Below are 11,752 nucleotides of genomic sequence, written 5' to 3' on the forward strand. Positions count from 1 at the left end.
TCTTTCTTTCTTTCTTTCTTTCTTTCTTTCTTTCTTTCTTTCTTTTTTTTGGCAAGGCAATTGGGGTTAAGTGACTTGCCCAGGGTCACACAGCTAGTAAGTGTCAAGTATCTGGTCTGAATCCCACCCTTAATGCTAGTGCCTTCCCTCTGAGTTCACCTCCAATTTAACCTGTATATGTCTTGTTTGTACATAGTTTGTTACCTCTTTAAGAGCAGGAGTTATTTTTGCCTTTCTTTGTTTCTCCAGCACTTAGCATGATTCCTGGCACGTAACAGGCACTTAATAAATGCTTCTTCACTGTGTGATCTTGTCCAAGTCACTTCACCTCTCTGGGTCTCAGTTTCCTCATTTATAAAATAAAGAGGTTAGACTATATGATCTTTAAGGTCCTTGCTAGATCTATGATCCTATGAACCTTAAAAAATTTCCCTTTCCCTTTGTTGCAGTGATTTAACTTTTTGTCCCCAATATTGGACATTGAAGGACTGCAAGAGATTTCATTCTGGGAATGACAGAATGCGACCCAAGAATTGATGATGTCTAATCATTTTTAAATGAATTATGTCTCTGGATGAGTGTATATGAAAAAGAAAGTAAAAAAGTTAATTAGCAAAAAAATAAAAGTTTTAAATAAAAGTCAACACCCCATGGTAAATTTTCTACCTTCCTAAATTAATGCCTTACACTCAACTGAAATGCTAAAATTTTAAAAAATAAGAAAGTTAATGAAGGATACAGAGAAGCATGGGAAGACTTAGAAAAACTAATGCAATGTGAAGCAAGCAGAACTGGGAAAATGGTACACACAATTACTGTAGCAACATAATCAGAAAGAACAGAAATAACAAATTGAAACCAAATACTGTGAAATTATAATAATCAAGCCTGGCCCTCCCAAAAGAGATACCTAAATGAACTTTCTTCCCTTTTTTGCATAGGTAGGGTGCAATAGATGTGGAAAGGGGAATATACTATTAGACCTGGTTGATGTGTTGGTTAGTTTTGCGGAACTATTAGGTTTTTTTCCCTCTTTTTTATTCTTTTTATAAAGCATGGCTCTCTCAGAGGGAGAGAGGAGTACATATTGGAGAATGATGATGATATAAAAGCAAAAGCTAGCAATAAAAATTGTAAAAGGTTAAATAACCATCTTATATATCTCTCTGATCCATCCCTTTCTCTCCATTCTTATTGTCAGTATCCTATTTCAGAATCTTTCTTCTGCTCAAAAGGCTCCCCAATTCCTAACAAGTACAGTCCAAACCTCTTACTCTGGCATTCAAAGCTGGAGCTAGTAGGGCTCTGCCACACTTATCCAAACTTATCTATACTACTATCCAAAAATCAATCAATCAATAAACACTTATTAAGCACTTACTATGTGCCATGCACTGTGCTAAGTACTTTGAATACAAAAAAAAGGCAAAAGACAGTTCCTGCCTTCAAGGTGTTTACAACCTAATGTTCAGTTTGGACAAAACTAATTTTTAAAAATTTTTTTAAAAAATTGAATATTAATTTGATGTCATACAAACCCATTATTTCATCAACATAGAGAACTGACTCTGCAGAAGCAAGTCTGCATTTTGTCTTCAACTTCTGGTCTTAGAACATTGAGTGGGCCATGGGAAGGTTATGTGATTTGCTCACAGCACCCAGCTAGTCTAGGTTAGAGATAGAATTTGATCCAGGTACTGCTGACTTTAAGGCCAGTCCTATCCATCAGGCCATACAGCCCCTGATGAATCTTCTTAGGGCCCTTAAATGAAGTTAACATTTCTTTTATATCTATATGAGAAGGAAAGAATGGAAGTCACTTAATTTCTACACCTCCTGATCTTTCAAAACTTGCAAGACAGCACCTTGTAGTGGAAATAAAACTGGATTTGCAATCAGAAGACCTGGGTTCGAGTTCCAGATCAGCTGCTTTAGCTTCACAACCTTGGGCAAATCACATAATCTCCCTAAGCCTCAGTTTCCTCTTCTCAAAAGAGAGAGAGAGAGAGAGAGAGAGAGAGAGAGAGAGAGAGAGGAAGAGCTCTAAAGGAAGAGAGAGAGAGATCTACCTTACTGTCTACATCATAAAATTATTGTGAAGATCAGGTGAGACAGTATATGTAAAGTATTTTGTAAACATGTTTTCCATAAAGATGAAATGTTCTCATTATCATTATTATGAACCACAATGGCCCTGCCCACTTATTTATTACTGTTTTCCTCTGCAATCAAAATGTGACCTCTGGGTGGTGAATATATCCATCAAGGGATAGCTTAAAGCCAAATGAGGGCAATCTTGTCTGGAGGGAGGGGATGGGGCTAGGTGACCTGCCCACGGTTGAACTCCTATTAATAGTGATTCCTTTTCTAAGTTGTGACAAAAGAACTCCTCCTAGTCACAGAACCATTGATTAGAGAGGGATCACAGAAATTCACCAGAATTGTAGGGACTTGCACCCTAACTCGACAACCCACTGATCTTAGATGTCTTTTGACTCTTGGGAAGCACGGTCTGGCCAGCTGAAGAAATTAAACAAACCTGGGATGGGATGTCAGCTAACCAGCCATTGCATCTGAGACCCAGTGTTCTGAGTAGCCATATTGAATAACTCTTTATATGACAAGGTGAATGGCTTAAAATTATGATTGAGACATTGGCATTGGGCAATTGGTTGGGTTTCTGTCTAGGCTGAGAACCTGGGAAGTCAGTTTACTAGTTACTGCTCTTCTTTGATTACATATATCTTAGATATGACTATCTGTATACTTACAATTCATATACCCACAATACATATATCTATGTATGCCCACACATGTATGTATGCCCACACATATATACATATACACATGTGGGCAAGTGTGTATATATATATATATGTATGTGTTTATATAATATATATTGACATATAGATATACCTGAGGCACTATTCTGTAGAGCAGTAGAGGACCTCTGGAGGTCCCCAACACCCTTTCAGGGGGGTCTGTTAATAATTATTCATATTAATGCCAAGATACTATTTGCCTATAAACTACTCCTCCCTACTCCAAATGCATATCTGTATGATGCTGGATTTTCTTTGCATATTTCAACCAAAACAACAGATTGCAACAGATAGAACACAGAAGCAGATATGAGAATCCAGCTGTCTCCTTTTAAGCCAGATATAAAAGAGACTGGCAAAAATATGCAAAAACAACAGCACTCTTTTAATTTTTTTTGCTTTGGAAAATACAGTTATTTTTCATAAAATGTGTTATTTATGTTAACATATAATGGGTTTCTTATTTTTAAGTGAATATTTTTAAATTTTATCAGTTTTAATTTCTAATATTGATAAACATAGATGGATATAAACCACACAAACAAAAAAACTCTTTGGGATCCTCAATAATTTTTAAGAGTGTAAAGGGATCCTGAGATCAAAAAGTGTGAGAACTGCTGCTCTAGAGTGATTACTGTTTCTTTATTCTACTTGCTTTTCTGATGTAGTGGAAGGTTATTGTAAATGTTTGCACTGCAGACTGGAAGGGTCTCAAACTGGTCAAAGGCAGTGACTTTGCCCTGGGACTTCACTGTGCAGGAGCATCCCCTTTTCTTCAGGGTTGCCCTTCTACATAGCCCCCTCCCAGAGGCTGTATAGGAACTATCATATCTTTCTGGATAAAACAAGGGGAATAGTGACCATTAAACACAACCCTTTTCATGCCTTATAACCCCCAGGCCATTAACCTTTTCACCCATAATCACCTTAGCATCAGATTTAGAAAACCATTACATAATTGATCATTAGTGAAATAGCTGCAATGGCAAAACACAGCATTAGAAATGCTTGTCCTTGAAATCATAACCTGTCCAGTTCAAACTCTAAGTGATGAGTATTTGTTTCACTTCTGAGTTGACTGTTAAACACACTTTTAAATAGCTTTTGTTGGTACTGAAACAAACGTGGATTTTACTAAGCTTTAATAACTCACTAATTCTCTAACTTGGAAAGAGCGGGTTTTCTCCCAAGTGATACATTCATTATCATTATCAATAAATTATCATTATCATGGGCTTTAAAGGAAATGGAAATGTATACATATGTGTACTGGAATATTGCCAGACTGATTTGCTTTTTCCTTTTTCAGATTTTATGGAACTTTTTGGAAGGTAACTTTTATGAGCCCTATGCACTTTTGTCTTCTGCAGGGGATGTGTGTGTCACTCAATCACCATGAGTCTTATGCTTCTCATCTGTAAAAGGAAGAGGTTGGAGTAGATGATCTTTTTCTAATGCTAACAACTCATTACTCTATGATTCTGAACTCCCAGTCTTCTATGAACTGCAACCAGAAAAGAAAGGCCATTGGGCTCACTTCTCCTATTTATTTACTTTTAATTTTGAAAATGAAAATGGGTCATACCCAATAGTTGGCACGGGGGATAAAAGTACTTGATTGAGACAGAGGGAATCTAGGTTCAAATCTCATCACCTACAATTATTACCTATATGATGTTGGGCAAGGCACTTGATCTCTCTGGAATATGGGCATTCTACTAATCATCTGTAAAGTCCCTTTCAGTTCATTCCTGAGCATGACACTATGGAATTCAGACTTAAATTTGCTTCTCTGGCCTATGCCTGATACATACACCAAAATGAACTCTTTCTCCATTCATCCAGGCAGAACACAACCAAGCTAGCTAGGCATTCACTCACTCCACAGAGAAGGGGAGGGGAGAGAAGGCTTGACACTGTTTTTTGGGATTTCTTTTGTGGGTGTGCCCTCAAGTTGAGTATTGCTTTTCTGAATGGATATTCAGAATATGAAGAAAAACAGAGTTCTGTGAGAAGAAGGGGGAAGCCTGGCATCTGGGAGGGAAAGGAAATGACTCTCTAACATGCAGTTCTCACAGACTTGTCTTGCTCTGAAAGAGGAATCAAGGTGCGTGTACTCACTTCTCCTCAATCATCTGCTTTTGATATTCCTCATACTCTTCTCTAGTCATTCCCTTTGCAGCTGCAGGATCAGAGGTGCCTCCTTCTTCTTTTTTCTCTTCTGTACCACCGCCAAGGCCTAAATTCTTGACCTGATTACTTAGCATGTTTTTGATGAAGAAAGTCATGGTGTCTTCCCAAAAAAGTGAAAACTAAGCCTCAAAAAAAAATCTCAAAAAAAATTCTCAAAATTTACCCAAAGATAGCAAATAATATAACAGCAAAAAGCTTTCTACACAGCCTCATCAGCTCTTCAAGGACATAATGATAGGGAAAAGAGGATGCCAAAAATGGTTTGTCGGCCATAAGCTGGATTAAAGCGGCGAACTCCTTAGTGTATAGAGGCAGATGGTTCAGATTACTCTGGGGGAAAAACCCATCCCACCATCATTAGATGCAACTGACTAATTTCTATATTCTTTTTTTTTAAATTTCACTTAATTTCATTGCAATTTTTTATTTCATTTCATTACAGCAGGCTGCTCTCAGGAACTGTTTGGCCATACAGGAATTTCCAAATTCCAGCCCTTCAGCCCAACATTCCTATTGAAAACAGTGCAATGAGCTTTGAGAACCAGAATCCTTCATTAAACAAAAATAATCCTTTTTATCTATCATTTTATCTCATTGGGCTCTAAGTGCTGGGCAAGGATTTGCTTTTGAGTTCGCTTAGGTTTTGTCCTGCTCAATAGCTACTGCGCTGGATTCGATGACAAACTTATTTCTAAGTCTGAAAGGAAACTGAGTGGTCCCTTGAACTGCAACTGTGTGCAGTGATGGATGGATGACCTCTGGGTCACAAGACAAGATGGTGGACATTTTCTTTAATCTCCGTGAACTTGTGACTTTCTCCAAAACAAATTATGCACCAAACACAAAGCAATTTCAGCTGGCTTTATGGTATAGAACACTCAGAATCCAAAAGAAGGTTAAAAACAAACAACCCAGGAATTGATGCTCACTAACCCTGAGATCAGTCAGCACCCCTCCCCCACTTCCCACTAACAAGATGGTACTAGCAGACCCAAGGACCAAACATTGGCTTACTTATATCAAACCCTCCATACACCCCATTTTTCCCTTCCTCTTTCCAGTGCTGTGGAGACCCCAGCTCTAAGGTGTAGATGTTTCCTTGGGTTGTCAAGACAGTCAGCTTGGCCACAACCCTTCAGGAGCAAGAGCCTGCCAGGGGCTGCAACCCAGGGGCACCAGTGCTGTAAAGCTCTGAATTGGCAGTGCCAGAGCAAACAGACTCTGAACCGCTAATGCTGGGCTAGAGAACTGTGGAACAGAGAGAGTCGGAAGTCACCAACTTGACACCATGTGCATGTGGATCTGTGCAGAACTACACCACGCCTGAAGAATATGACAAAATAAAAAACCTTAAACACCACAATTAAGGAAAAATAGAAGAGAACTGCCCAAAACTTCTAAACATAGAAAATTAAATTCCAACTGAAAGAATTTGCAGATCACCTCCAGAAAACAACAAACAAACAAAAGTCAAAGGTTGCAAACTCCAAGACACACAGTAGTTACATTTAACAATTCAATTCAGAATCAAGTTGTGCAAGCCATCAGGAGAAAAAGCTTCAAATACAAAGGAATGGACATTAGAATCAATGTAAGACTAGACCCACTAGAAAAAGGAGAAGGGAATGGAATAATTGTTCTGAAGAGCAATGGAGCTCAGGATACCACCCAGGTTGACTTATCATGCAGATCTGAGCTTAACCATACTGGGCAAGGAAAGGATGTTCAATAATAAAGAAGAGATTGAAACATTTTTAGAAAGAAAACCAGAACAGAAGAGATTATTTGCTTCTTAAACACCACAAACAACAGAAATGTAGGAGGACTGAATAATTATATGAGGTAAGAACAGCAATAGCAAGAAAGTGACAACAGAGAGACCACTAGTAAGAGACTTCTTTTTAAATGTGCACAATGGGACAGAGGTGAAGGTGGAAATTTGGTACAGGTAACTGTGAAGAGGCAGACAAAGGCATTATGGATGGAACCTGGTGACCCCTGACTTCAGGTGAATCAGTGCCTTTTTTGTTGGATAAGGGGGCAAGGGGAATGGGGAGAGAGAAGAATGTGTGATATGCCAGGGTCCAAGGGCTAGCCATGGGAGGAAGGTGATCTTTGCTCCATATTCAGGAACATAATGGGGGAAGGGTCTCACCATGGACATTGGCACTAATTGGCATTATTCTGGAAATGAGGCACAATGGAAAATGGGAATCCAGGAGGTAAGCCCTATATGGCAGTGGTAGTGATGGGGTGCTAATGATGGACCCCTAAAAGGCCCTAGACTTTGCCATGTGGCCCAGGTCCTTGGTTTCCAGGTCCCTGGCATTTGCCTGGGGTACCCAGCCTTTCCGGGTCCTTCTCTGTTACCTCCCAGTCACCCAAGCTATTGGACACTCCTGGACCACTGTATATAAGTGTCCATCTTGCCTCCACTAAATCGTTCAAATTCCTTAAGAGTCTGGCCCAATTGTATTTTCATTACAAAGGCTGAGAGTCTTAAAATCTGGCCAATAGTACAGACTCACTAGGAATCTCATTCACCCCAGTTAGTATTCCAATAAACTTTGTCTGTGGCTGAAAGGAGGCTTAGGCTGAATTCATTTGAGGCAGGACCTGCATCACTTGCTCTTGAATTTCAGGGTCCCAGCACCCCTAGACCTCAACAGCATAAAGCACCTACAGGTGAGAGCCCAGAATGGATACCTTGGAAGCTGTGATTGTATGAAGAATAAAGAGAAAAGAGAAAGAGAAGAGCCTAGACAGCAGGGGATGGGAAGGAAGGAAGGATTGAAAAGGATGGAGAAAGAAGGAAGCTGCACTTTGGAGGTAGGAGGGGACACACTGACGAATGCTCATTTGGCGAAGAGATTGTGAAGGGAGATGAGGACCTCATATTTGATGAAAAGTTTTGAAAGTCTCCTTGTCCTGGGAGGTAGAGAGTTGGAATTCTGGCGGCAACTGACACCTGAAGGAATGGGAGAATGTGGACACAGGAAGGAGATTTCCAAGCCAATGTAGAAAGAAAGATCAAGAAGAGAGGGTATAGCTTACAGGTGGGCTGCATAATCAGGGATATGATGGAGGAAGGGCTTTACCATGGGCAGTGTCCTTTCTGACACCAGGAATAACTGGCATTGTTCTGGAAATGAGGTACAATGGAAAAGGGGAATCCATGAGGTAAGCCCAGCGGCAAAAAGAATCTAAAGGAGAGAGCTTAGAATGGATACCTTGGAAGCTTTGATTGTTTGAAGAATAAAGAGAAAGGAGAAAGACCAGGTAAGTAGAGGGGTCATGAATCAGAGTATGAGGGTCTAGCAGGAGTGGGGAACTGAAAGGGATTTGTTCTGTGAAGTCTGGATTCAGTCATGGGCTGCACTTGAGGACCTCGAGGGCCACATGTGGCCTTGAGGCCGCAGGTTCCCAACTCCTGACTCTACAGTAAACAGAAAGACAACATGAATAATGAAGACAGTGAGAGAAATCCTTTTTGGAAAGGGGCTAATTTTTTTTTTTTTAACTTATGAACAGAACTAATTGAAGCGGAGAAGTGAAAGGATGGAGCAACTTGACTGAGAAGGAAAAATAAAAGGGGAGGAAGAAATATATACCAGACAAAAGCAGGAGAGAAAAAGGAACTAATAAACAAAGCCCTAAAGGGAAATGGGTAATAAATGAGAAGAGAGGATCAGGGTAAGAGGAAGAAAGCCAGTGGGAACAGGGCTACCTCGAAAAAGATTAAATTAACCGAAGGAACATAAAACTATATTTGAAGCAGAAGAGAGGAAAATCATAACAAAAACATTTTAGCGGCAGATGGAGGAAAATATAAATCTAACTCATAATTTTAAATGTGAATGAATTAAACAACCCAACAAAGTGAAAAACAGTAACAGAATGAATAAGAAAATAAAACTGTATAATCTATTGCTTAACCTCTGGTAACAGTTTATTTTGAAGGGGTTATGGAAAGATAGGCACTTTAATACACTGTTTGCAGAGCTGTGAAATAGTACAGCCATTTTGAAAAACAATTTGGAATTATGCAAATAAAGTGACTAAAATGTCCATACCCACTGAACCAGAGGCTCCATTGTTAGGCTTATACCTCGAGGAAGCCATAAATAAGAAAAAAGTCCCTATACTTCAAAATATTTATAGCAGCACTTTTTGTGATAGCTAAGAATTAAAAACAAAGTAGACGCTCATTAATTAGGTAAAAGCCAAGTAAACTGTGGTACATGAATGTAATGGAATATTACTGTGCTATAAGAAATGATTGTGGGGGCAGCTAGGTGGCATAGTGAATAGAGCACCAGCTCTGGAGTCAGGAGGACCCAAGTTCAAATCTGGCCTCAGCTGTGTGACTCTGGGCAACTCACTTAACCCTAACTGCCTCACACACACACACACACACACACACACACACACACACACACAAAATGATTGTGTGTGACGAATAGAGAAGTACAGAAAGATCTATATGAACTGATGCAGAGTGAAGTACACAGATCCAAAAACAATATACACAGCAATAACTGTAAATGGAAAGAACAATGGCACACCAAAAAAATCAAAAGTAAAATATAACGAAATTATAAAGATCAAGTAGGACTCAAATGAACAGGTGAGAAGACATCCCTTTTGTGGAGGTGAGATCCACAAGTCTTACATGTTGCACGTTTTTGGACCTTTTCGATGTATCAATCAGTTGTGCTGACTTAAGGGATGGCTGTCTGGGGGGTGGGGATATATGGGATACTATGGTGATGGAAGAAATAGAAAACATCAACAAAAATTTATTTGAAACTAACAACTAGTATTCATATAGCACCTACTATATGATAGACAAGAGGATATGCAGTGAAGACACATTAATTCAGCTGAGTAAAGCTTCCCCTTCTACATTGTACTGAACAAATGTTATAAGCCCATTTCCTGGGGGGAAATTGGAACCTGCCCACTGAGATGATCTTGCTCAAATGTTGGTCAAGTATGAGAATAATGACAAAGATAAAAAGTGATGAAGGTGAAAGTAATGAAGATGAAAGAGATGACAATAAAGGTTCTCCTCTCCAGTCATGTCTTCCAACTAAATCCCTTGCGGTCTACAATGTGAAAAGATAACACCCCTCCACCACAGCTGAAGTAGGTGATTGCCACCCCCCCACCTCTAACACTATTTTAGGAAGCTTTAACCAGCTTCACTTCCCTCTCTCCTCTCCAACTACTTTCTATACAACCTCCTCTCCTAGCCAGTTCATCAAAACAGCTCTGCCATTGCTCCTCGATGAGGCTACTTTCTGGACTAAAAATTCTGCATCCCTCCCCCTCCAACCAGTCCCCTATATATCGTTTCCCACATTAGAATGTGAGCTTCTTTAAGGCAGAGACTGTCTCTGCTTTTGTATTTGTACCCCCAGATCTTAATACCGTACTTGTCAATAGCAAACATACAAGTACAGGATGGCAGAAGGGGTTTACTCAACACTTCACATGGAAAAAAAAAAAGTGAAGATTTTAGGTGATGAAAGATATGTGAATCAAGAGTGTGACATGAATGCCAACAAAACTTGTGATTTTGGGCTGAATTAATAGAGGTGAAGTACCTAGAATGAGGAAGGTGATAAGCCCACTGTCCCATTTAATGGTCACACTACATACGGAATTCTGTATTTGGTTCTGAGAGTAACATTTTAGGAGGCAGACAAACTGGAGGATACAGGAAAGGGGCAAGACTTAAAAATCACATCACATAATAATTAAAGGAAATTTAGGAATTTTCCTTAGAGAAGACTAAATCAGATCTCCCTTATTAAAGAGCTGTTGTGCGGATAAGGAATCAAACTTGTCCCCTTTAATTCCAAAGTAGGTAAGTACCAATGGATGGCAATCATAAAGAGGTAGGTCTTAGCTCAATATAAAGGAAGAACTTTCTGTAAAAGCCATCCAAAAAAGTGGAATGTGTCCTGTCACTGGAAATGTTCAAACTGAGGATGGGTAATCCCTCACTGAAGATGTTGTGAAAGGGTTTCATGTATCAGACAAGAGATTGATCTCTGGGGTCCCTTCAATCTAAGCACCAATGAATCTGAGCTTGATACTGAAGGTTCTCCACAATCTTGCCCCACCCAACACTGCTAACTATTCCCCAGAAGGAATGCTTTCTCAGCTTCCAGCAGACTGGCTACATCTTGTCCCTGAGACACATCTTACACATTCCTCCATGCTCTTCCTTTGCCTTTGTTTATTGGAATCCTAACCTCTCCTTCTTTACCTAAATCAAGTCCCACTATCGTCTTCAAACTGTCCTTGTACAGGCCAACAACTGCACAATAGGTGTTCTCTTCTCTGAATCCCTATACTACTTACTGCCTCATTTTTCCTAAATTCCTTCAGAGACCCTATTATGATGGCCTTGGAAATGGTAGTAATGGCTTATGGCCACATTAGCATGTAGAAGCACCCGTTAGTGTAAACCCATTTAGGATTTATGAATGACATTCATTGGTTTTATTGGGGATATTGTACTCCTTTCAGCTTTTAACTTCATGCCCTGTATAGTAAAAGATTTTGTTTGGGTTTTGTTTTTTTTCAGCCTTTCCTCTCTTTGTCCTTTTCATATAGATCAGATATTGAAAAGTGCAGACGATGGATAAAAATGTACCATTACACTGTTACACATGTACTGTTATCTTTATGTGTCCATACAGTTACAATAATACACACACACAAAC

General features: G+C 39.5%; 1 protein-coding gene across 1 annotated transcript in view; it reads right to left on the reverse strand.

Annotated features, from left to right (window-relative positions):
- The window catches only part of CPLX4 (complexin 4), a 46,809-nt gene extending 41,699 nt beyond the window's left edge, over positions 1 to 5,110 (reverse strand). Inside the window, exon 1 of the mRNA XM_027868745.1 lies at positions 4,944 to 5,110. Coding sequence (XP_027724546.1) covers positions 4,944 to 5,110 — 167 coding nt within the window. The remainder of the gene's footprint in view (positions 1 to 4,943) is intronic.
- Positions 5,111 to 11,752: the final 6,642 nt, after the last annotated feature.

This window comes from Vombatus ursinus, unplaced genomic scaffold (genome assembly GCF_900497805.2).
Source record: "Vombatus ursinus unplaced genomic scaffold, bare-nosed wombat genome assembly UNPS02014791.1, whole genome shotgun sequence".
NCBI lineage: Eukaryota > Metazoa > Chordata > Mammalia > Diprotodontia > Vombatidae > Vombatus > Vombatus ursinus.